Raw genomic sequence first — 26,792 nt, forward strand, 5'->3', positions numbered from 1 at the left:
ACAACGACATGAGAAAACCCACTTTCCACCCCAGCTGGATCAGTGCTCTCTCTTTCTCTGACTCACTCACTTTAATAACCAAAATGATTTTGATCTGAGGGTGGACAAACAACTGGATTCCACAAGGCAGCAAAGCTCCAGTAACCAGCTCCGTCCTTCAGCCCCATGACCTGTGGTTGCCCCCAGGGGTCCTGCCCATGGGAAAGTTGGTTTCACTGCTGGGCAACCCAAGCAAAAAAGGGCTGCATTGCCCTCACGGGCTGCCAGGGACATTTTATTGGTGGGAGGCAGCCAGACCCACACAGCTTCCCACACAGCTTGGCACAGAGATGGGTCTGCAATCCCTAGAGCGATCCTGCAGACCAGTCCCTCTAAATCAGCCATGGGGATGTGGGGAAATAGGCAAGGATAACCAAAAGAAGCCCCAGAAAGATTACAGTGTTGACAAATGATAATTTGTGCCTGTCTTATTGAGGATTGCACTTCACTTCATGTGTCAAAATGTGACTTTGCTTGACTCTAGAAATGATTGTGATTTCAGAGTACGTTTTCTCAAAGACTGTTCAAAGTAAAAACATTTTTTTACCCTCCCTGATGGTAGGCAGTAGGGGATGGCTCGCTCTGCAGAGCAAATTTGTCTCTGATTTCCTTTTCTCATTTTTTTCTAATACTCCAGAGAGGTTTGAAATTCCTCCACAGAGTCTACACGGTCTTGAAAGCTGAGCAAGACTTGTAGCTTGCTCTGACTCTGAGAACATGTATGAGTGTGCTTGCTGGGAAATGTGCATATAGGGCTTTTTAGGCAGTAACCAAACAGGGAGTGTTTTTCCATATATAGCCAGTGTTGCTTGCTCATACCCCAGGCCTAACACTAGGAAAAATCATCTTCATAAATTGCTTTCTTGTGAAGGCAGGTATAATATAGCATTTTATACAGTGTTAGGCAAAAATTATCTTTAAGAATTGGGTCACTATGGTAACCACTTCTTGTCTCAAAATCAAATTGCCGTTATGGCTGTAATTACACAATATACGATTTCTACCAAGAATTATTCTGAATTATAATTCATTTTCTGTCACAAGCTGGAATTATTTTTATTGCCCCCAAAGGCATCAGCATTTGATCTAATTCAGCAGTACAAAACTTCACATAGAGAGATTATGACCTGCTTCGAATCTACTGTGAGAAATCATGGTCAATGGCTTTGATCTCTTAAATACTTCATGAGATTCTACAAAACATCAGTAATAATTTCTGGGGAAAGCAGAAGATAAACAAGGTCTCCTACAGCTTGTGTTTCATTGCAGCCAGCCACATGTCCTGAGCCCAGTGGTGCGCAAGAGGGCCAGGTTTGCTGCTGTACAGGGGGAGTGCCAAGCCACAAATTCAGATCTTCCTTTGGCTTAAGCAGAAACTTGATTTTAAAACAAGCAAAAAAATAAGAAAACCTCTCAGCTTTTCTTTCTTGGGCACTTTTACCTATCACTTCTGTTCTTGGGATCAAGGTCATGCATGCAAACCTTGGCAGACTACTGGGTCAAGGTAATCATTTACAGGTCAGTCACTGACTGCCTTTAAAAGCATAACATAAGTAACAGGAGCACAATACTCCACGTGGGCCCAATCAAGCCAGTAGCAAAGCTGGTTTCCAAACAAAGGGGAACAACCTCAGCCTTGTGATTAGGTGAGTTGCACCAGCTGGCTCTGATGGGAGTTGTCCACAGGTGACTTCAGGGAGGAGCAAAGCTCCCAGTGCTAGTATGAACCACTTCTACGGAGTAGCAATAGCGTGGTTTCATTTTCTCCTTCTTGGCCTAGGGTTGTACTAGCTCAGGAAACTTTTAGCAGGGCTTTTTGGTACTCATACCTGGGAGTTCTTTTTGTTTTGGTTTGGATTTTTTTGGGGGGTGGGAGTCCTGTAGATGGTTTGTTCTCTAGCTATCATGTGGAACAAATATAAACCTGTGTTCTATGTAAGTATTAATAGAATTGCTTGCCTGAATGCTTCTTAGTTTGTTTTTTTTTATTTTTCTCTTCCAAGAGGGAGGCAAAATAAACATTTGTTTTTCTAAGAACCTGTAAATTTCTAAGGCACTCGTTTCTCCATACAGTTGTGAATCCCTGTGGACCCTTGAATATTTTCTCCTTGAAGTGAATTTACTTCTCAGTGGCTGCACTTATTCCAGCAGGAAACCATGGAAAGCCTTTTGGTGCCTAAAATGAGGAGTTTTCTGTTCCTGGTCTGGAGGCGCAGCTTCCTATGTTCCAGACGAGCAGTAATGCTAGCTTAATGAGCCGTGGACTCATTTCTTATTCTTTTGGAGCTGTTCAGGTCACCCATCCACCCCAATGGCTCTCAGTGGAAGAAGATTTATGAATCATTGAGTTGCCTTAAGACTTTTGGGAAAGGACCCTGTAAAAAACCCAAATATGTCTGTGGAGGGATGAGCATTGTACCCAGGACAGTGGCGACCCTGCCTGCAATGGCACAGCCACTGCCTGCGTTTTGGGTCTCGCACAGGGATGCTCTCAGCACTGACTACAGCCTCCTCATCACAAGTATAACACTGGGCTTTCAGGTAAACCTCTTGAGGGGTGAACGGCTGCACGAAGCATGGACTAATGAATAGTTTAAGTTGCTGAACACAGCTCGACAAACTGCAGCTCAGAGGTGAGTTAGCTCCGGCATGCCGTGCAGGGGTGAGGGAGGATGCTGGCAGTGGGAGGGCTCTGCAGATTCCTGCTCTGGTGCTTCCCCAGGCATGGAGGGACACTGAATGGGAGGGGCAGCATCAGAGGAATGCCCCTAGGGAGAGAGCCTTTCCTGACCCTGCAGACTGCCCTGTCACTGCTCAGGAACAGGACTAAGTGAAAGGCAGCTCCTGTGGCAGAGGGGCTGAACCTTCTGGCCTTGAGGCTTTTCTGTGGCTTTGCCCTGGGCATCCATCCCTTAGCTCCACTGCAGAGCATCAGTATTTTGACTTTTCCTCTGTTGGCTTTTTCCAGAGCCTCCCTACTGTTTTCTCTGTTCTTCTTTGCAGTTCAAGCTAATGGGTTTTTTCCCCAAACCCCAGGCTGGTGGCTGCTTTTTTTGTCTTCTCTCTTCAGTTTTTGAAATATCCATCAATTCTCCTTTTTTTCTTGAGCTGCTGCAAAAGAGTCACAGCTGAGCTGTGGTTCAAGCTACAGGAAAATATCCTATGCCAACCCCAGCCCCCAGTGCAAGCAGGTTTTGCACTCGTGATGGGTTTAACGTCAAGCAGTGCCTTCAAGTGGGATGTCATCTGCAGGGACTGGATCTTTGCACTGCCATGAATTGTTAGCCTCCTCTGCCACCCTCATCTTTCTAGTTGAAGGCAGTTGCTTGCTGGCATAGCCCTACCCTTGAATTCAAGACATAAACTTGTCTGTGTTGACACTCGAGACCACACTTTTAGTTTTCAACAGAAGGTGTCTGCAGTGTGAAGTCCTGCTCACCACCAAGGATGTGCTTCATAGTCCCAGCTAGTGGGGACCACAACTCCTCCCTTGATGAGCTGCTCCATGAACAGTGGAGTTGAGATGTGCTGTGAGCAGCAGGAAAAAAATGGTGTGTTAGTGCTGCACACTTGAAACTGAAGAAAGGAGACCTTTTTTTTACCCATCCCTCTTATTTTGAACAGACCTTCCCTTCCCAACTCTTCCAGCAGCACTTAGGGTCAGAAACACAAGAGACCATCAGAAAGAGTTTTGGGGGAGGGGACTTCTCTGCAGTACTGCAATTTCGGAGGTCTTTGTGCTGAACTCTGAGGGGCTCTTGGCAATAATAGTTACTTAAGATTGCAGAGGCTATGCAATCAGAGCCATGCTAAGCTTGAAGGAGCCCACTTCAGTTTCAAGTACATTAGCCTGCTCAGTACTGGAGAGCAGAAACCAGCATGATGCACCCTCATGCCGTGAAGTGAGAAACAAATCCTGCTGTTTGAGCTGACTACCAGGATGAGGTGGCCCTTCATCTACCTTCTCACACTGAATTCATTTCCTCATCCTCTGAAGAGGGTAGGACAAGATGGTCCTTGCCCATGGAGTATCAGAAAGAAGGGAGATTTGCTCACAAAACTTACTGCCCTCAGACAACCAGGTGTAAATGTGGTCAGGAAAGGACCAGCTGCACTGGCAATGCTGTGCCAGTCCCCAGCAGCAGTGGAGCCTTTCCTCCACCTCTCTTCCGAGCACTCATCCTTTGGATAATGAGAATACATTTTAGTCAGTCTTTTCTAAATATTGGAGCATCTACAAGGCTTTTCATTCTACAGTTTTTCAGCCATTATATATAGGGAAAAAAATATCCTAAATCATATCTTTCAATGGCTACAGGAAACTCCTTACTGGTCTGGTTCCTACCTCACATAAGAAGGAAAATGTGTGCAACTGGGTTTTCCCCTCATCACTGAAAAGGTAAGTTCCATTACAGTTGTTACTGCTACTTTGTGACTAAGCTTTGGGCAAACAGCCTGGGAACTGCTGAACATGCCAGAGACCCAAGACCCTGACTCATTTGTTCATCCCAATTTATAAAATAATTTAATAGAAAATAATTTAAATGTGGACTCAATTGTGTTGCTGAATTGGGACTTTGGAGTAAAGTCCCTGCTGGATTCAGCTCATCTTAAGCAGATATATATTAGAGCTTGGACAAAGCCACTGACATTTTGCTAAAAGTGTTTAATAAAAATGCTGTTGGTGATAACCTGGACACCACCACACAGGCATTTTGGGAAACAAATGAGTACCAAATAGTGTTGTGCTGAATGAGTCATTTGGGAAGAGGGGAAATTTGGCTGATTTTGCTATTCTTAAGGCAGTCAGCCATATCGATGTGAGTGGCAAACAGGAGAGCCAGGCGAAAGTCAGCTATGATGCAGTCCGTGATAGCCTGCTATTCATTTTGGAGGAAAACTGGCAGCAAAAAGGATCTGGTCATCATTAAGCTCCAGCAGAGTTTATTCTAATTTTGTCAAGCTGACTCCTTAATTAAATGGTTGCTTTGTGGGGAATTGGAGAAGTATTGGATGTGTGGTAGCAACAGGTAGAGGCTGTCATCCCAATTAATCTGTTTTCTCTGAACTCTGGGAAAACATTTTCCACTTCTGAGATGTTCTTCTCCCAGAATCTACCAATCCTTCCCTGGGTAGACAAGATGAAAGGTGTGAGGGGGGAGGGAATCCCCTTGTTTCTGTCATAGCCACCTGCTGCTGTACCCCAGCTATAGAGGATCATTTTGCTTTTAGTTTCTAAACAGTGCCCAGGCATTTGTCTTTTCCTAAGAGACAACCTAATTCCTTTTGTGAACTCATTTTGGGTCATAATGTGATTATATTTCAAAGCCTCTTATTAATCCCGTATTGAAGGCAAGCATAGTAAAGATGGGAGAAATAGAATTACAGGGTTTGTTTTTGGTTTTTTTTATTTCCTTTGAAGGTCTTTTTTCCTTCTTCCCATGGCTTTCTCTGGGTTTCAATCTGGTAGCCTTCTAAAAGAGCCACAGGACATGCACCAGGGCACTTGATGGAGCAGAGAGACGGACTGGATTTTTGCACTGTACTGCCTTTCTTCCCTGTACATCCAGGGCAGGGGATGAGGCCAGGCACACCTCGGTGTTTGCTTGTAAAGCTGGGCTTGTGCTGTGGGTTTGTGATGCAAAGCTGCACTGGGGCTGACCTTGCGCTGCCAGCTCTTGTGAGCTGCAGCATCCCCTGCCCCGCTCAGCCTCGTGCCAAGGTGTGATCCCAGGGAGGCCTGAGTGTTCACACCCGCCTTTAAATAACACCCTCCCATCCAGGCTTTGGATAACCTCGAGTAGTTTCAGGGCTTTGTGACTTTCACCAGAAAAAAAAACCAATAAAGGAATTTTTCAATGGAGAGGGGATGTGCTAGGTGCTGTCCCACTGTGTGGCAGGGATGGCTTTGCAAAAGGCCCTAAATCCTGGGAGCAGCTGCCAGGAGGCATCCCGGGCAGAACATGAACCAAGTGGAAATGCAAAGCTCCCTTTGCACCTGTCTTACCTTAAGAAATTCTTAGCACACTAAGGACACTTGTCTTACAGAATTACAGTATTTGTACCTTTTGAATTCATGAGTGAGAGCAATGTGGAGTATCATATGTGATAATGCCTGAGAGCTGAATGACAGAGCTGTCAGCTGTGGGACACTGAAATGACAGCCCTTTAAAGCGCTGTCAGGTCTTAGTGGACACTTTTATTATAATATTTATTTTAGCCTCAGGAAGATGAATTCAACGTGTCTTCCTTTTCTGGGGGTCTCCTTAAAGTACTGCTATTCAGTGGTGGGATGTTTAACAAAATGGCTTTCTTGAAGTTGTCTGCACTGCAAGATCTCCTCCCTTCCAGAAACAGGAACCACACCAATGCCAGGGGCTTTGAGCAGGGTTCCCAAGACACAGAGAACTTTTCCAGGCCTTGTGGCCCTTGCCCTTTCAACAACTGATGGATGCAAAAAGTGCAAATGATCTTCTTAATCCCACTGCCGGCTCCTCTCCCAAGGGAAAAGCCCAGCTCCTTCCCAGCTGGAGGGTGTTTGGTGCAGAGTGGCAGTGCCAGCACAGCAGAGCTTCCCCTAAACCATCCCACCACCATTAAGTCTCCATTACAGGACACTGAATTCTCTCTGCAAATGAAAGATAATATCTCCTGGGGAAAATAAACTAGAAGCGGGGAAGGAGATCGGCAAAACAAAAACAACCCTTCCCACTGCAATAGCACTTTCAATTAAGAACAAAACGGAGCAGGAAGCTTTGAAGCTTGACTTTGGGCAGAAAGAAAAGGCCTTCTCTGAGAGCCCCAGGTTTCTGTAGGCACAGCACAGTGGCTGCTGCCTTTTTTTTACGTCAGAGCATTAATGCTGTTGTTTCGCCCCTGGTGTCAACAGAGCTTGCCTGATAGGTGGGTGGGGTATTGGGATTTATACTGTAGACAAATTCAGGAAAGCTTCAGTCTTTTTTTTTTTTTTTTTTTTTTTTCTTTTATTTTTTTTTTTTTTTTTCCTTTTCTTTTTTTTTTTTTCTTTCTCTAACAAAGCTTTTGAAAGTCCGCTGGGGACCCCTAATGTTCAGTTACTGCTGAAGCAAGCCCTCCAAAGCCAGAGCTGCACAGCTTCTTTAGCCATCTATGGGTTTGATCATTCTGGTGGGCTTTTATCACAGGCAATAACGCTCCCTTCCTACTGCTAAAAGTCCTCTTTCTGGGAAGCCCTGAGAGCTCCTCAAAGGGTTTTGTAAAACAATGTTTCTATGGTCAGAAAACATGCCAGCCAAATCAAACTGGGATGGCCCTGGAGATGCTTTGGGAGGCAGAAGCCTTTTTGCCACCTGCACAGCAGGGAGGATCCCTCCCTGTCCTGAGCCATGGCAGCAGGCACACCTCACATGCCCAACAGAAAAGCCTGCAGAAGAAAAATGGACAGGAAATGTGGTTATTGTAAAAGGGGTCTGGAGGAGTAATCCTGTGGGGATTTTAAGGATGTTGGTGACAGACTGTGTTAGGCCTCCATAAACTCCCACTGCCTCGTCCCTATTCCCACACATCTCCCCATGGCTGCCTCATTTTCCCCCCAAAAGATCTCCACTGCTCGCCTCCTAAGGCCCGTACCAAGCTGGGCAGCCTCCATGAACAAAACCTACAGTCTTCCTACTGCCTTCAGTTGGGACAAATGGCAATTGCAGTTATAGGGTTTTTCCTAGTGCCTCTGCTGGTGGGGCTAAACAGGACACAAATACCTCCACAACAGCCAGGTTTAGGATTTTTTCAGCCAAATTCCTGGGGTCAGCTTTTCTCTCTCTTATGACAGGAATGTCTTGTCTCTCCTAGACTAGCATTAATTCTAATTTTTCTCCCTCAGCCAAAGGCAACAGTGTTGTCGGTTACTGGAAGAGCCACAGCAAATGCACTTGAAAGTCTGGGCAGAAAAATGTTAGAAATGTAGCTGGTGTAAGTTACCTTCCTCTTTCATGTCTCCATCCCCAGCCCCAAGTAAATCAGAAAAAATCGTGCTTTCTAAGTGGTTTCTAACATAATGAAAGTCAATTAGAGTGATGCAAGCAGAGCTGATAGCTGCAGGTTTTCATCACTGACTCTGTGCTAAATATCTGCACTGTGTGGTTTGCAAGGAAGTAAGGGCGCATGGAGAGGAAAGGATGGGGTTTTTAAAAGCACTTAAATTACCTCTAATTAGCAAAACAACTGCAGTCAAAACACAATGTGAAGATAATAAATTGATATTTGCATAATGGAAATACTACCAAACTGTACTTCAAATAAGATGAATTAGATTATAATTAGAGCTGTGTTTTGGGAAAGAAAATCCTTCTAATTGCCTGAGTACAGGCAGAGTCAAGGAGGGGAGGGCTGGCAGCTGTCAGGGCGGTCCAGCCAGGGCTGTGTGGGACAAGTGCCCCACAAGTGGGGGCCATTCCCTGCAGTGGAAACAGGGTGCCCACATCTACCAGTGACCAGAACAGCCACGGTAAGGCAGGTCTGGGGAGAAAAAGGGAAGGCAGGTCTGGGGAGAAAAAGGGAAAAAAGAGGAGGAACGTGAATGTGCGCGCTCTCAGCCATCAACTGCAAAACCATGAACTGAAAGAAAATCCAGGGCAAAATTGTATGGACAGCAATTAGGGTAGGAGACACCTGTGTTTCAAGGGGAGGTGGTGCAAGGGTGAAAATGCAAGCACTAATCCTGTAAATTGCAGGAACATCAGTCAACATCTTTTTCTGGTAGGATCTTGTCACCACCTTGAGCTCCAATGGCTTCCCCCTGCTGCTGTTGGATAACTGACTTTATCAAAGAAACAGTTGTTTTCTTTCTGTTGAATCATATGCAAGGTTGTTTGCAAAGCTTTATTGTCCAGCTCTTACTACTCTTTTTTAGTCAAGAGGGCCACCTGGAATGCAGTGGATGATAGGTCACTCGCCCATTGTACAAGCCCATGTATACTACCAGTAAGGAAATTACAGCTGCTATGTTATATTCCAAAACAGGGTTTTTTTTGAGAAAGTGAACAAAAGAGTTACACTTTGACACTGAAGTGAAAGCAGTGTGAACCTCAAGGCTGACTTGTTGCCTGTTACCTGCAGAATCTTGTGGTTGGTGCCAATGTCCACTTTGTTGTGGGGCAATGACACAGTCCAGGTGGGAAAATTGATCAGCATACAGAAACCTGCTTCTCATTTTGGCTGGAGGACTGAAAAAGGTGATTTCTTAAGTCCTGTGTGTACTGGGTTTGTGTGGCCATATTTTGATAGTGAGGGGGGCTATGGGATGCCTTCTGTGAGAAGCTTCCGGAAGGTTTCCTCATGTCTAACAGAGCCAATGCCAGCTGGCTCCAAGGAAAATGTGCTGCTGGCTAAGGCTGACCTAGTCAGGAATGAGAGTAATGCCTTTATGATAACATATTTAAGAAGGGAAAATAAGTTATTGCACAGAAGTAATTGTGGCCAAAGAAGAGCAGAAGAGCACTGCACCCCATGAAAAGTGACCCACATTGGAACAGCTAGTGGAGAACTGTGTCCTCTGGGAGAAACCCCACAGTGGAGCAGAAGGACTCCCCTCCCTGAGGTGGCAGCAGTGGCAGAAATAGCTGTAGTGAACTGACCAAAACTCCCATTCCCCATCTCTCTGCACTGCTGGGAAGACAGGAAGTAGAGTCAGGAAAGGAAGGAGATATGAGGAAGAAGTTGGTATTAAAATTTATTTTCTTTTTAATTATTCTGCTCTGATTTTTTTTTTAGTAGTAAGTTTAACTAATATCTCCAAGTTCAGTCTGTTTTGCCCATGACAGTATTTGATGAGTGATCTCTCTCAGTTCTTAGCTCATGAACCCTTTGCTATATTTTTCTCTCCCCAGTCCAGTTGCAGAGGGGAGTGAGGGAATGGCTTGGATGGGTGCCTGGCATCCAGCCAGGAGCAACCCAGCACACTGTGAAGTGCAGTGACCCTGCTCACCAGGCCCTCAGCGTATTTGCTCCTCACATGCCCAGGTGAGTACACCTTAGCTCACTGAGCTTATGTCATATCTGGGCCGCTAACAGCATCATCCTGGACCCAGCGGGTGTGAAAGGTGCAGGAGTTTGGCCATCACTGGTTGGCAGAAGTGTGCAATAGGACATGGCTCTCTGCAACCATGCTTAGATGTCCCTCTGACATTGGCTGCTGCAGTATGGGAGGATGGAGAAAACAAGGAGGATGATTTTTTGGGGTAGAGGAGTGGCAGCACATACTGGTTCTGGGTTTCACTGGGGTTTTTAGACAGCTCATGATGTTATTTGCCCAGTGGATGCTGTTCTGTGGAGACAAAGATGAGGCTTTCCTGCTCGCAGGCACAGGAAGGAGGGTACCACAGGCCTGGAAAGGATGCCTGGTGCACTTAATTGGTGCATCTCTCTATGTTTGAGATGTAAAGCATTGGTCTGGTTTCTAAATCAGGAGCTACTGCTCATGCATGTTTAGTCTGTGAGGAAAAAAAGGCAGGGTATGAGATGTGATGCAGCGCAAGCCTCACGCCAAGGGAAATATTCCCCTGCCTTCAAATAGTCCCGGCTCAGGGCAGGGACCACAGAGGCCACAGAAATAAGCTCCCTTTTGAGTTGGCAAGTAGTGTCTTGTTTATCTGCTTGAGGAGTAGGAAACAGAGAAACTCACCTGGAGCTCTGCTCTGCTGTGCAATTTGTGGTACCAGATTTAATAAAGGACTGTGTGGGAGGGAGCATAGGAGGGAAAGAGAAAGATGAGTGGGGGGAGCTGCACTGCACCAGAGAGCATTGGTGTGCAGGACACTGACAGGGATGAGCTGAGGGAGGCAGACAGCCAGGCCACAGGTCTCCTCTCTGTCCTCTCCCATTGGGAGCAGGATATAGAGCTGGCCCTGAGGAACCCAGCCTGGGGACAGCCAGGCAGAGAAGAGGCAAAGCCCGGCCATCCCTTCCTTAATGTGTGGCCACCAAAGAGCCTCCACCCATCTCCACTGCGCAGGGTGCTGGCATGCTGTGTCTGCAGGATGTCCCCCAGTTGTTCATCACCCTAGCAAGATACTGAGGCTGACATCCAAGAGGGGACAGGAAAATGGGAGGCTGGATAAAATCCTTCATCCTGCCTATGAGTCACAGCACAAGAGCAATTCTCAGAAACCAAAGCTTGGAGCCCTCCATGGGCTTGCTGTCCCATTTGTTTCCTCAGTGGCAGCCCCTTGTTGTCATCAGTGTGGCCTCAGGTACCCAGGGGGAGTGCAATACCTTGTGTCACGCAACAAGTGAGCTGAATAATCACGGTAGGAAGAAGGGAAACATTGCACACCAACAAAAGCCCTGGGAAATAATTTTATCGCTAGCAAAACTCTGCAGGTCTTTGTTTAGTGAGTGCACCTCCCGTGAAATGCAATTGCTCACTGTGGTTTTAAACTGAGACCACCCTGAAAATGAAGGCAGTTTCCATTAAATTGAATTACTTTTCCCCAGAGCTGGCATGACAGTGGTAATGTTGATAAGGAACAATAGCTGTTAAGTGAGACCATCATTTATATTTTCTATTAAATCAGTCATTTCCAGTACAAATGGATCATGCATGCACGTCATGCTGATTTACAGTGATGAAGCCTTAGTCGTGATCAGTTATCACAATGCCTAAGGAGAGCAGGAAAGGTGGCACACACATGGAAGAAGCAACACTGCAGATCAATATTTGGATCTAACTCAGCACTAGCAGATGAGTTGGTGCAACAGCGATGGGAGTTTTTCAGAAATATTCATATGCTTTTAATCCTTGAAGGCTATTGACCTCCTCCTCTTCACCTCACCTTGAAGGCTATTGACCTCCTCTTCTTCACCTCACCTTGAAGGCTATTGACCTCCTCTTCTTCACCTCACCTTGAAGGCTATTGACCTCCTCTTCTTCACCTCACCTTGAAGGCTATTGACCTCCTCTTCTTCACCTCACCTTGAAGGCTATTGACCTCCTCCTCTTCACCTTTCCAGTGGTTTTCAGAAGTGGCAAACCAGGAAGCAAATGGAGAAGGAGCAGCAGCACATGGCTGATATAGACCTGACCGTGGAGGTGCAGCACAAAGTGAATGGAATGTCCAGTGAATGTTTCAAATTCCTGAAGACTAGACACTCAGCAAGGAGAAGGTAGAGTTGGTAAGTGCAGAAGAAGACAAGGTCAGACCAGCATCTGTGTTGCAGCAGTCATTCAGGGAAGGTTTCTGCTCTTGAAGACATTTTCCAAAAGTTGCTGAGCTTCTAGGAGCCCATGGGCTGCTGCCACACTCAGGAGTTTCTCCACTTCCCTGAAGGACATGAAACCTTCATCAAGAAAATCTAGAAGGAAGTACTAAATTCATTCCTAGCTACATTTTAATTAAACAGGCTTTTATAAGAGGAACACAGCTACCAAATATGAAAACATCTGTAAAGTTAACTCTCCCCTATTCAGAAAATGATCTGATTTTCCTTCTGCTTTTTCCTGTGGTCTGAGCACATATGTTCTAGGTTTGGCGATTTTCTCATATTAGTTGAAGTAGAAATGGTTTTGGAGTTCTTGAAATACCACCCAATATATGAGTCTGATCCTGCAAAATGCAGTGGAGACTGAAACAAAATGCACTGGCTTTATATCACAAGGTTTGTCCAAACAATGCTTTTTTATCTTCATTTAGCATATAACTGCTCTCTCCAACCAAAAAAAATATTTAATTTTCAGGCTTGAAGCAAATGAAAAGAATCAAAATGAAACTACATACAAAATCAAGAAAGGGCTGGGTTTCACTGTGATGGGCTCAGTTTCTTCAGCTTTGCTTAGCCCCAGGATGAGTCATCATAGTGACTGTACAAAGAACAAGGTGAGTTTCCTTTATCTGTGGGCCTTGCTGGGAACACTGGTGTGCAAGGTGCATGTGCACATCAGGGAGAGAAACTCATCCCGAGCAGTTTCAACCCAACCCCCAGGCAGTCAGTAGGAAACTCCTCATTGACCCCACTGGATGGAAGGGGAGTGAAAAGGGAATTCCCTTAAAAGAGAAAGACAGCTCTTTTTAGCAGAAATTCACATGTCACTTCAATAACTCTTTCTATACCAGTATGGGTCTTGTCCCTTGCCTTCTTTGGGAAATCATCATGGAAGAACATATGCAATCAGACCGCGGGCATTTCAGGTACTGTGACACCTAATTTTAAAATGTCATTGGACTAACTAACTAACTATCTGTGTCTTTCCATTCCCTGCTGCAGGTTGGGCTGCATTACTGACAAAACAAAAAGAGAGCATTAGAAATGCTGGAGGGAATTCATGCATGGAGTACCTACAGCACCAGGTTTCCTGCCCCCTCCCCAAGAGGAGCTGGGAATGAAGCTGTAATGGGAAGGAAGAGGATTATCTCAGGTTACCTTTCTTCAAATGCCACGGTCATGTTTCTGAGTGTCCCCACTGCCAGGTTGAAGGAGGAGTGGGGATGGCCCTGCCCTGCAGCCTGCCTACAGCCAGGAAGAGACAAGCACAGAAAATGGTAACAGAAGTACAAAAGAAGTCAACCAGAGTTTGAATGTTTTCAAGCAAGGTAAGAGTTGGTTTTGGCAGAGTCAGTTTTCTTCCAAGCAGCTGGTTCAGTGCTGTGCTGTGGATTCAGTATGAGAAGAACATTGGTAACACGCTGATACTTTGGCTGTTGCTGAGCAGTGCTTACCCTAAATCCAGGATTTTTCAGTTTCCCACGCTCTGGCAGCGAGCAGGTGCACAAGAAGCTGGGAGGGAGCACGGCCAGGACAGCAGACCCGAATTTGCCGAAGGGATATTCAATGTCACGGAGCATCTCATGGTCAGTGTGTACACTGGGGAGGGGGTCAGGAGCTGCCGACTGCTCGTCAGGGACAGGCTGGGCATTGGTCAGAGCGTGGTGAGCAACTGTACTGGGCATCACTTCTGTTTCTTGTTTATTCCTCTCTTTGATTACTATTGTTATATCTTACTTCATTTCAGTTATCACACTGCTCTTATCTCAGCCTATGGGTTTTATCTTTTTCCAATTCTCCTCCCTATCCCACAGCAGCGGGAGAGGAGGGGAGAAACCAGTGAGCAGCTGCATGGTACTTAGTTGCTAGCTGAGATGAAACCAGGACAGAGCAAATAAGGGAAAAGTTATGTATAATTCACTTTTTGAAATGTGACTCCTTTGAAATTTCAGGCCCTGATTTGGGAAACACCTTTTTTCAGAAAAGCGTGAAGGCTTCTGCATTTCTCTAGGTATGGATATCTTTAATGATTCCTCCTTGATTTACATCGCTTGCTGTCACAGGCATAGTTCTTTCAGCCCTAAAAGTCCTGCAACTTGATGCTGTTCTATGCCTTGAGCAGGCAGAGACACAATCCAACATGCCTGCTCCTCTCCCCTTGCTCTTTGGGTAGCAGGGTAAATTTCCCTGTCCTAAATCCTTCCCATTTCTCACCACGAATGGTAGGATTTAAGGGGACACAGCCCAGGCTCCCACCACAGGTGTAACTACTATGGATACCACAGCAAATGCACACACAGGCATGGCTGTCACTCAGGCAGCAGAAGCCTCTTGGGAGGATGTGCTGGGAGCAGGAAAACAATACACTGCTGTAGCTTGGTTTCCCATTCCCTCAGCGGCTCCTGGCTCACTCCCCTCCTGCACCTGTGCATTCTTCCTGCTGGGCATTGGTGCAGCTCAAACCCCCCCAAAATGCCATACAGCAGCACCAGCATCCCTCTGCACTCTCGCTGTCAAGACACTTTCTTTCTTCCCACTGATTAAAAAAATAGCAATAGCAGGTGAGGAAAGTGGAGCAAAGCATAATGCAACCCACGAAGAGAAGTTGGGAGCTCCTGTTGTCCCTGCTGCCACCTATGACCCTCCTTCCCACCAGCACAGGACAGCTCAGTGCAGGTTTCCCCCCAAAGCACTGCCAGCTTTTCCTTCCTCCCATACCACAAGTAGCCTTTCCCCAGAAGAAGCAAATTTCCCACTGCAGGAATCACTTGGGGGATTTTTGTGCCTCACCTGAACCAGTGCATGGCCATGTCCTCATTTTTTTCCACTCCAGCTCCTGGGTGTGAGAAAAGGTAGCAAAGTCACAGATAGGCTATAAAATACAGTGTCACATGTGCCACAAAGCCACATTTTTGGTTATAAGCGTGTGCACCCTTGAAGCAAGTTAGCCATAGACTGGAGAAACATTACCTTGCAAATACCTCTGTCCCAGGATGTGCTGGGCATTGGGGTACCCCAGGCGAGCATACACATGAGCCACATGGAAATGGAAATCCTCGTAGCACAGCGGGATGTAGAGCAGGAGGAGGCCAGCAGTGATTACAGATGCCAGCTGTAAAAGAGAGGAACAGGCATAACGCAAGGAAGAAAATCAGCTGAGGGCTAGCTACAGCAAATACTTCATCTGAACTCTGAAGCCTCCCAAAGCTATTCCCCATAGAGAAATGAGAGGAAAGGCCCACACACCACAGAAAATCAAAGTCACCTTTGATAGAGAGCCAGTTCCAGAACTTTCACTGAAGCTGGCAGAAAAGGCCCTGCTGAATTCGGTGAGCAGAACTCTTGAGTTAATTTGCCCTTTAAGCTCTACTACAGCAAAGGAAACTACAATCATTTAATTTTCTCGTGGTCCTCCTGAAGAAAATGGAAAAAAAGAAACCCTGAGGTGCCATCAGGCTTTTAGAAACAATTCATCAAAGACCTTTGCCAGAAGGAGCCTCATTCTCCAGGCACCTGGGGACTTGTGGCCCACCACAGGCCACATAATTGTCATACAGATGTGAATGCTCACATAATCACAAAATGGGTCAGGCTGGAAGTGACCACAGCGTGTCATCTGGCCCAACCTCCCTGCTCAAGCAGGGTCATCCTAGAGCACATTGAACAGGATTGCATCCAGACAGTTCTTGGATATTTCCAGGGAGGGAGACTCCACAGCCTCTCTGGGCAATCTCTTCTAGTTCTCTGCACGGTAAAGTTCTTCTTCCTGTTCGGGTGGAAGCTCCTGTGCATTGGTTTCTGCACATTGCCTTCTGGCCTATTGCTTGGCACCAGGGAGAAGTGCCTCGCTCCATTCTCTTGACATCCTTCCTTCAGATACTTAAAAATGTTGATGACTTCCCCCTCGCTTGTCTCTTGAGGCTGAACAGGCCCAGCTCCCTCAGCCTGTCCTCATCCCTTAATCCTCTTCATTGCCTTGCAATGGACCTGCTCCAGGAGCTCCATGTCTCTCTCCCTTTGAACATCCACAGCTCATAAACCCTTTCATTCTGTGTCACAGCGAGGACATGCCTACACCTTAGAGGAGAAGAACCTTGAGTCAGAAACTCTTCTTGCATCCAAGGTATAAATCAGTGAAAAGTCTGATGAACTGCACCAGCAGAGACAAATGATGAGAGATCAGAGTAAGACTGTTTGCTTTTTTTGGTGCCAAACTGGATTTTCTTTGTTCAGTGAGCTATTAGCTTTCAGTGAGAGGAGCTGGCAATTTATGCATCTACATCTTGGCAGAGTCAGATGTTCCTTGCTGGGGGAAGAATATACTTAGAAAAAGGCTATAGGAGGCCCATGTGGAGCCTCCTGCCTGCACAGGTTACCAGAAGCCCTTTTTTGGGATGTAGTGGTCAAGATATATGCAGACCACTGCAAAGCAAATGATGCATTTAGATCCTGATCTGCTGCTCAATTGACTTTAGAGCTTGAGCACAGAGGTGATGTGGGTCTGCAACTCCTTGCTGTTTTATGGGGGCTCCTGCACTCCCACATATCACGATGAGCTGCAGAGATTGCTGGAGGCAGCAGATTGCCAAGAGCTTGTTATTTCATAATTGGGACCCAGATCCTGGTTTGGGTCCACCTCTAATTGGGATTAGTGAATGCTGAGGATTAAATGAGCCTAGTTGGCTAATTAGGCTAAATACATTAAATAGGTAAGCACTAATGACATGCAAATGCCCCAACATCTGATTTTCTGACTGATAAGTTTAGGGATGTAGAAACTTGGACACACCACACACACACACACAACTCCCCCATTCAGCCTGTGTGATGCTATTCTGAAAGTGCTGATGGGTATGTAAATCCCTGTAAGCCGATGGCAAGCCCAAGAGGAAATGCAAGTCATAGATCAAACTGGTTATTGTTGAATGCTTTTGATCTTATTTAAGAGGAGGAAATGATACTCCTGGTATCATTATATCTTGCTTCTTGCTGGAGATGTGGCTGATGTTAAAATCCAGCTCAGGCAGAACTGAGTACAGATGTATGGTGAAGAGTAGGACAGTGTTTCTGAAGCAGCGCAAAAGCTGACGAGTAAGAATCTGGTTTCACACGGTGGCCGTGGGCTGTTACTGTGCTATTTTGTCACTGTTGCAGTGGCTGCGGCTGGAACACATCAGGAAATGTTTCGTGCGGCTGCAGGAGATAGAGTGCATCGTACTGCAAGAGGCAGTGACAGTGCTTTTATAGTGCAGATCTGTGACCTGCAAGATGCTCACAGCTGTGCTGTCTCCTTTGTGCTCCATGATAGGTTGCCTGAAGCCTCAGGAAAGGAGTAGGAAATGTAGCACTTTGGAGGAGCTGTTTCTATCACAAGTCTGGTACATCCAATACATGTAACAGCAAACAAACAACAAGTAAGTGAAAGGGGAAAGGATATGGTCAGAAGCAAGGTCACAAGGGAAGCCTCTGTGACCATGCACCAGTGCCATGGGGGTACATCCTGGCATATGCTCTCTGTGGGACACCACCAATCCACAACAATGTGCATAATGATCAGCCAAGGCCTGCTGGCAGCCTCCACCCTCACTACTGCAGAGATGCTGTGCCTGGCTCCTCTGAGACAGGCAGCACAGAACAGGAACCTCTGGATGTTCACTTTTCGTCCCAAGCTGTTTTTTGAGGGGAGACCTTCAGCTTTTCACGGTTGTGTAGGCACTAATATGTATGGCAAGTTCATATTTCACAGCGAGTTCCTTTAGAACATGGGGAGCCTGTTGCATTGTCCCATGCAGAGATGTGAAGCAGATCACTGCCCTGAAGCAACCTTCGTAGTCTTGGATGGCACCTCTCTGTTGCTCTCACACCCTTTTCTGTGGTGACTCATCAGAAACTACTTTCAATGTTTCAAACCCTGCACCCTTGGGGCTGCTCTAAAGCATGGGGAAGCCCAGTGCTGCTCTTGGGGCTTTGCTGGGGAATCAGGCAGCAAGGGAGACAAATCAGGCTGTGCATATGTATTTATGCAACCTGGTTCCTACACAGCAGCTTCAGCATCTTGACTGCACCATCACCCATGTGCCAAAGCAGGGTGAACAGGATCAAAATGATGACCAGGCAGAATGCCTGAAAATCCCACCCAAAATCACTGCATTTGAAGATGCCACGTTACTGTGTGCTAGCAAAAGCTTCTGCTGCCCAAGCTGAGAAAGACACTGCGACCCTTGCAATTTGGAGAGGCTGTTGTGCAAGCAGCTCCTGTGGCCTTGACCCACTCTGGCAGCAGTGGCTTTCAGAGGCAGGGTGTGACACAACACCTGCTGCCAGCACTCCCACCCTGAGCCCATCCCCACACTTACCTCCCAGCAGCTCCATGCCAAGCTCGGGGGGTGGGGGTTCCCATTCCCCAGAGAAGGATTTGCCCCACAGGTATCAGCTCTGCCCTTTCCCCGCTGTCGCCGCCACGCTGCAGGCTTCACGTCATCCATCTCTCCCTCCCGCAGGAAGTCCAAGCACCTCGTTTTAAGTGGCTCTCTCCCTCTCACCAGGCACCACTACTGCCCTGCCATAACTCTTACCCATCAGCATCCCTGGGTTTTGCTCCTGATTTACAGCAGCAGTAGCCCAGCTGCTCCACGAAGATAACAGGGATGGATACACATCCCCTTGAACAGTCACAGAGAAGACGGTCCTGATGAAAGCCTTCCAAACCACCAGTGTTTAACTCCCTGTGTGCTGAATATTTCCTTCAGACTGCTTCCGGGTGTTGCAAGGCCTCTCCAGTAAATCGATGTATTTGACAAACTTGTTTACATTTTTCCTGCTTTTTACCTGCACGGATCTGGGACAAATGCAAGGCCATGCAGGCCCAGGCCCAGATGAGAAAATTAGAAAAGATTATGTATATTTGAAACTTATCAGGACATTCAACCCCAACCCCCACCCCCGACCCACAACATTTGACAGGAAGCGACAGGAATTTTAGGCTAGAAAAGAACTCACTTGTTAAAGTCAAACATTTTATAGCTGCGTAATTATGCCTCTATTCATCTGCAGTAACTTAACCTAGTGAATTTCATACTCTAAATTTTGTTTTGCTTTCACTTCTAAGGAAAAAAAATCCATTTTTAACTCAAGATCCCTAATGCATGTTATCTTTCCTGCTCTGAAGTCCTAGCAGAAGATCTTAACCAGATGGCAGCCAGGCAAGGTCCATCTAGCATGAAATGCTGACTTTGCCTGGTCTCCTGACCACAAAAAGTAAAATGTTTTTCTTTTTCAATTTTACAGCAAGATAAGTGCTGTGCTTTGGTTTTAACAGCAGCCCCACCCCCAGAGAAGGATACATCTTTGGTGATGATGACTCAGCCTTACTGAAGAGGAAACCCTTCATATTTTCGTATTTTATTTCTTATGTTATGCTGCCACCATTGGGACAATTTCATTTGGTCAGTCACAGGCCCTTTACAGTTGAAGAGATTCATCTTTATCTCCCTGGTCAAAGTGTGACTCATTTTCACGGTATATCAAATTTAATTGGGCAGTAATAGTCATACTGCAAGATGAAATGCTTCCAAGTGCAAACCTTGGCATTAAGGAGACTTGGAAATTTCCAAAACAAGTCCAGCACAAAAGGCCTGTCACTGCAGCAAAGAGCAAAGAAGAGATGAAAGAAGGTGAGGAGTCTACTAACCTACGTGCCTTTTTTTTTCTTCTTTAGGTACAATTACTAAAATTTAAAGATAAATTTAAGAAACAACAACAACAAAACTCTGGGAGTTACTGTTCTTGGGAATGAGAGGCCCTTAGCTACAGTCCCAAATTTCAGCAGAAGTGAACTCCTGAGTTAATCTTACTATTGTTTGTAAAGGTATGTTGGTAACAATTAACCCCCTTGACCTATGACCCCTCACCTTTGATCCTTGACCCTTACCCCTTATCCTTGACCCCTGGCTGTGGAGCCTGGACCCTGACCCTGGTCCCTAACTACCCTGCCCTGCCTGTACCCAGACCTACCGCTGTGTAACCCTCAGCCCGCATCCCCTACCTGTCATGTCACTCTGCAGCCTGTACGTGTCATCCCTACCTTCTTGGTGTGCTCTTGACCTCCTGTGAGGGTTCTGCTGTTGTCCTGGTGGTAGGATTGCTGCTGCTGCTGCCATGAGGGCTGAAATGGCATCCTTAGGGGCAGTGTGACTTTCTATTTTTTTTTATTATTATTATTTTAAACTAGAGAGAAAAGTTACGATCCAGTTTAAACACAGAAGGAGAGGAAACTAAGTCTCTGTGAATAAAATGGATTAAACACAGAAAGATTTGAAATACACTCAAAAAAAGCAATTAAAATCTGTCTTGGTTTGGAAAAAGACAGGTGTCTGCCAGGGAAAACTGTAGCTTCCCTTGGAATGGAGAATGTAACCCACTGTTCTCTAAATCATTGTAATTTTGAAATTGAGCATCTTCAGGCAAAGATTTGGGAATAGGAATAACAGTTCTTCACTAGGAATATTAATTACAAATGCAGTAAAGCAAACAAACAATTAAAAAAAAATCCTAGAAACACTGACAGAGTCAGTGTACAACCTGACACCCTGGTCAGGATGTTGGGAGTAGTCGAAATTAGTCATCCTGGAGTAACAGATGTCGTTCTGTTGGAGTAGAGACGATCCTGTAGAAGGGTCCAGTGATGGTGAGATGGGTCCGATCTTTCCTCTGGGAATCCAGTGGAAAAGAGGCTGTCCTGCTGTGCTGAATTTCAGCTTTTATCTAGGTAGGAATCCTTGGCTTCTCCCACTGAGTGGAGAATCTCACAATGGAATAATATAATGTTGTGGTGAACCTTAATGACCCATTAACAGAAGATATCCCCCTGGAGGGAAGCTGGGTCCTAGAAGAGACTTATCTCCATTGCTCCACCTAGTTTTAACAGCTGGTCCATTAACAGAAGGCAACCTGCCTCCTCTCCCCTGGAGTTAAAAGAAAAAACACCTCTCCAACTGGTTTCAACAGATTGGGAATAGAATACATGCTTTTGGTTATATATTGCAACCCAAGACAAAACCAAATAAGGTTAGATGTTGGTGCCAAAAATTGATGTCTTTTATTTCATAGTAAAAGAGGCAAAGTGGAAGGAAGGAAGGCAGGCATAGAAAAAGAAGCATGTATGGAGGGTCAGGGGACAAGGAGAGAATGACAAGGGTTAGGTAGAAATGTATCACCCATCCAGGGGTCCCAATGATGTCTCATTTCTCCCCTCCATCTGATCTTCTTGGTGGTGAGGGTCCCCTACCACTGGAACTATGCCAAAGAAGACAGAATCCAGTGGAATTTGTGCTGACATCTCAACTGGCTCTGTGAAACTGGTAATTTCTCAGTATAAAAACAGTCCTGGAGCTTGCAGTTGTTGCAGATGACTAAAAATGAGAACATGTAATTATTAATTATGTACTATTCAATGAGGGCTAGGCTCTCTGTGTCACAAGCCAGGTGTAGTATAGGATCTCATTCCAGGTGTGAGCTTCAGTTACTTCTCTACAACCATGAGGAAGAAATGATAGCTGTAGTAGCTACCTCCTACCACCTAAGAGAAGAGCTGGATCTCTTCTACTTGCAATGACTTCAGCAAGGAAAGGGCATGCCCATCACTGAATTTTCTCTCCAGACTTCCAAAGGGCAGGTGGCCTTCTTTTTGCTTTCATTTTCGCAGAACAAGTTGTGTAGAAGCATTTCCAGCTCCTGCAAGGGAGTATTTTGTTTGAAAACATGGAAAAAAAACACTTTCAGGAAAATGTAATTTCCTTCCCATTCCTTTTTCAGGTTGCTTTCTTAGGTAAAGATACTAGTATAACAAATTTTCTATAGCTGGTAAAAGCCCATTTGATTACAGTGTCCTTTGGACATAGGTATCACAAGGCAAATTAGAGTCACACGAGAGGTCCCCAATTTGAACATAACTGGAGCAGGTGCCTGCACATGACTTTGTAGCCAACACAAAATATCATGTAAATATAGCTTCAATTACTATATTAAACAGAGCTCAGATATGAGGAAGGGGGAGGTCCAAACAAACAGCAAAAAGAGAGTTTTGAGGGATAAGTTTCTGTGTAAAACAATGGGAAGGACCAGGTTAAGGAGTTCTGGCTATCTTTGTCTTTGACAGACTCATTTCACCTTGCCTAACTATAGTTTCCTTTCAGAGCTGGCTAAACAGGAACAAGATAAAAATCTCTTCGGGGTAGTCATTATGACACTATTAATGGCAAATACAAGGGTGTACCATGAACAGTGTAGATACAGGGGTAGTTCAAGTCTTTCTGATATCAGTATGCAAGTGTTATCTGCAGAACTATTACAGAGACTTGTAATTTGTTACGAGTATAGAAATTTATCAGAAATAAACCTTTCTTCTTTCCAGCTGGTCCTCAGGGGGGCTGTGTGCAGCTAGGTTTATTTTTTTAATTATAATTATAACCAAGTCAGCACTGTAAGTTCGGTTGCATTCAGTAAGATCCCAGAGGCACCAATACAATGGGTCTCATTCACAATCACTGATTTATAAATAGTGTGGCTTACCAATGAAACATTCCCCAATGTTTCACCAATGAAACACTGTAAGTCTGGTTGGTTTCAGAAGAACTTTCATGAACACAGACTCACAGTGTAGTTTATTGGAACAACAGATTGTAAATTCTTACATATTGGCAGTGATGGATTCACTAGATATGCAAAAATATATAGTACTATGTAGAAGTGTTTCCAGGTATGTTCTAGAGGTGCAAGTCTTACCAAAGAGGCATCTCAACTATGGGAAAGGAGAGAGAGGTAAGCCCTTTGACTTGTCTGCAAGGTGGTCATATTCTCAACCTCTGCCACGGGGGGATTTCAAATACTGAATCACCTTTTTGGAGAAGTGGAGGTAAGAATATAGTCAAATATTCTGTTAGCTGCTATCACAAAGGAGATATCACCTAAATGGGGAATGTTGAAAGTTACAAAAAGAGAGATTATAAAGGCTGTATGTCTTGGGCAAGGGCAGAACAAGACTGTGACACCTGAGTGTTACTCCGTCTTCCAGCTGCAGTGATGAGAATCACCTACAGCCTATAGATAAGATAATTTATCACCCCATAGGCAGGCCATCATGCCCATGGTAATACCCTCACCATTTATCTCCCACAGTATCTCACTCCTACAAAGTGTAAAGCTGTTTAGAGATAACAGATATATCTGTTAAACTGAACAATTGAATCTATTCATCAATACAAGCAATAGAGCAGTGCAGCCAGAGAGGGTGGGATTTTCCTGAACCCAAATACAGCAGCCAGCAGGGAGACCCATTTGAGCAGAACCCTGTTATTTGATAGAGATCCTGGGAAAGGGCACATAGGAAGCCCTCTGCAAGGGGAGAGAGTCCTGGGGGCAAATACTAGTCATACTGGAATTCATTTCACCACAAAAACTCGAGCTGAAATAATTTAAGTGGTGTCTAAAAAAAAAAAAAATCCCCTAACAAAATATATTACTCACCTAAGAGGAGTTAGTTCAGAGTTTGGCATACTAAAACCTCTGACTAAAAACTGTGTACTAAAAACTGAACTGCTTAACTGTCACCTAAAAAAAATAATTTTCTCAAATGTTTTCTGCTGCCTGGCTTTTGAAGTTTCACAGATTTGTATCCATGGCAGAGCTGAGCACCTTGACATATATCTCCCACTTAAACTTATGCAGGGTCCAGAAAATATAAAGTTCTGAAGGCTGTGGTACAAAGAGCTTTCTGGGAATGCTTCATCAGTCTCCTAAAGATGACCTCCACCACTCCTGCAGAAACTAACATCCTGCAACAAATGAATGCAAGAAAGTCCAAATAATACCATGTTCATAGTCCAGCACTTACTGAAGGGTGAGGAGTAGTACCTGCTCTAGAGAACCCGTTTATATTTTTGAGGCAATTGGAAATGAGTGCTTGTTTCTAAGGAAATAATACCAAGTAGTAGGCAGCGTAGGGGAAAAAAAGGAAACAAAAAAAAAAAAGGCAACACTACATCCCAATTCTACTAAGGCTCTGAGAGCACAGCTGAAGGTCCTTCAAGGCAGAGGGAGCCTTTATCCCGCAGCTCCCACTGCAAGGCCGCCGGGACAGGGCAGCAGCAGCCTCAATGCGGGGCGGTGAGCGAGGGAATGCAGCAAAAGCAGCTCGGGCACAGCCTACCCAGCACAGACAGCACCGCGCTGCCCACACAACGTCCTCCACGAGAAGCATCAGAAAAACTTCACAGCAAAAAAAGCAAGGGCACAAGGGCTGGGTAAATGATGCAAAACCCTTCCACCACTGTGGCCTTCAAAGGTAAGGCACTCGGGGAGAGGCTTTCAGTAGAAATCATTAGGCTATCATTACAAATATCCTCCGGAAGAGGAGGTGGTAAACGCTCCCTTTGTCTCCTTTTGTGCATGTGGGATTGAGGTTGAGTTATTTGTGCTCACAACTGGATCTGGAGTTGCTTTGGGATTGTTCCTGTGTACCTAAATTTGTTTCAATTTATCTCTTAAAACAACAGAGAGGGGAGTTCAGGTTGTGCTTATGAGAGCGTCTTGTTAGCCGGCATAAGGTGATGTGAGGGATCTGAGGCTGATTTCATGTGCTCTACCTGACACGTCCCTAACCCGATCTGTATGGCAAATATACATCCTTGCTTTAACTTAACCTTTGGTGTTAGGTGCCTTGCCTGGTACGCCCAGCTGGAAGGAGCTCCGAGCAGCTGAAAGCGTACAGCCAAAGCCAGACCTGTGGAAAGTTCACGTGTGAACCAGGGAATATCTGTGGCAGGGATTGTCTCCATCTGATAAGGGGGGACCTTTTTGTTTCTCTTCCTAGAACTTCTGAGGACAGGAACCAAAGAGACCAAAGAGATTTCTTTTTTTCCCCTACGTCTTGTAACATGTTCCACAGGGGTATTAGGGCCTGCAACTTGGGTCTCTTTTCCTGCAAGGTAAAGGGCAAATGGATCCTTGATTTTTAACAGAAATAGTTTTTAAACAGCATGTCGAATGAAATCTTAGGTTCTGCAGGCTTTTGTAAAATCCTGAGGTTTGTTTTTAAACTTAAACACCACACCCCCCCAACCCCCCCCCCCCAACCCCCAAATCCTTCAAACTATCTTCTTTCTTGGTGAAGGAGAGTATGATCTGCTGATGCTTCAAACAGACAGAAGCACCAGACAGTTACATAAAAACAAACTGCCAGATCCCTGCATGTAGGAGTGTCTGCTCTCAATTCAGTCCTGCCTCTCTGTGAATGTCTGGAAGTAGGTCTCCCCACCCTGCGGCAATAGCAGCTGGGACTAAATGCCCGAACTGAAACGGCGTGGAAGGCATCGATGATGTGCCTTAGGCTGTGTAGAGATTCAAGCAAAGGGTCCTTTGTAGCCAGGGGACCCAGTATTTCCAGTCAGGCATCGGAAGAAGAGACACAAAGTTTTAAATCTTTACTACTTGCGTGAACAGCTCAAAAGACCTTTAAGTGAAGCTCTAGGGATCAGGACATATCCTCCTGTCTTAGAGCTCTGAGTACTTCGATTGTTGTAGACCTGAATAAAAGGGAAAAGTTACGGCGAGGAGAGAATCCTCATGCGAATTTTATGCCCTCAGCTCTAACTCCCATTAAATGTTTGTCTGTAAGAGTATTCATTGTGCTCAGGACCCTTCAATATCAAGGTAGAGGAAATACCAGCTACACCTACCAAAGTGGTGGGTTTGTGACCAGATTGGTAAAGTCCCTGACCTTACCAGCTCGTCTTCCCTCTAGAGCTATTCAGCCATGTAAAAGCCAAGGTTTCTCCCTGAGCTCATTGCATGCTCACAGATGAACAGCAAATCTCTCAGATAACAGACTTACAGTGTCCTGGAAGAGCATAGTGAATTGTTACTTTTTTTGAAGCTGAAAGAATGGGATTAACCAGAGAACACCCTCAGCTGAGCTCTGAAGTTAAATGGTAATACACTGAAAATGGCATCCCAAAAAAGCAAGCAGGTTAAGTCTTATTTTAGGGAAACACAGGCAGGGATTCGAAGTGCCCAAGGTGAGGAAATTTGTACTGAATTTATTGTTACGCTTGGAACAGAATTAATAATAGACTACTTTTAACTGTAGTTTGTGAAATACCCGGCAACACAAAGGGGTCCGGCCCTAGGTATTGGCACATCCCCTGCTTACGACGGAGGTTAAAAAAAAAAAAAAAAAAACAAAAAAAACCCCCCACAATGCACGTGTGTAGTTGTTGGCACTTCCCCACCCCCGGAACCTGGAGAAGTTGACGCGAGCTTTATTCGACGCCCAGGAGCAGCCCCGTGTCCTCCTACCGCAGTGTAATAGCCCCTCATCCCAAACCCGGGAGTTAAAACTCCTTCAGGCTGCTCCTGAGGCGCTTTGCACACAAAGCCAATTAACTCCATCGTGGAAAGAAAGCTTCGCCGGCAGTGCGGCGGCTCGGGAGCGATCTCATTGCACAGGCGAGGCTCGGCGCCGG

General features: G+C 45.5%; 1 protein-coding gene and 1 long non-coding RNA gene across 7 annotated transcripts; one reads left to right on the top strand and one right to left on the bottom strand.

The window, feature by feature from the left end:
• The first annotated feature begins 1,806 nt into the window (after positions 1-1,806).
• Positions 1,807-10,005, top strand: LOC120753099 (uncharacterized). Of its 6 annotated transcripts, none has more exons than XR_005700968.2 (4): positions 1,807-1,974; positions 2,113-2,672; positions 4,358-4,438; positions 9,903-10,005. It is a non-coding gene; the product is annotated as an uncharacterized LOC120753099 (long non-coding RNA). The 6 variants fall into 6 exon arrangements; XR_005700963.2 differs by lacking the exon at positions 9,903-10,005 and adding an exon at positions 7,898-8,009; XR_005700964.2 differs by lacking the exon at positions 9,903-10,005 and adding an exon at positions 7,898-8,009 and having other exon boundaries at positions 2,581-2,672.
• A 1,689-nt stretch (positions 10,006-11,694) lies between these two features.
• LOC120753098 (secretory immunoglobulin A-binding protein EsiB-like) lies at positions 11,695-18,758 on the bottom strand. Its single transcript, XM_040065025.2, has 5 exons — positions 18,630-18,758; positions 15,244-15,385; positions 15,064-15,109; positions 13,432-13,518; positions 11,695-12,335 (listed from the first exon to the last, which is right to left on the bottom strand). The coding sequence occupies exons 1-5, from the start codon at positions 18,756-18,758 to the stop codon at positions 12,239-12,241; spliced, it is 501 nt and encodes a 166-aa protein (XP_039920959.1). The 3' UTR covers positions 11,695-12,238.
• Between the last annotated feature and the right edge of the window lie 8,034 nt (positions 18,759-26,792).

Source organism: Hirundo rustica, chromosome 5 (assembly GCF_015227805.2).
Source record: "Hirundo rustica isolate bHirRus1 chromosome 5, bHirRus1.pri.v3, whole genome shotgun sequence".
NCBI lineage: Eukaryota > Metazoa > Chordata > Aves > Passeriformes > Hirundinidae > Hirundo > Hirundo rustica.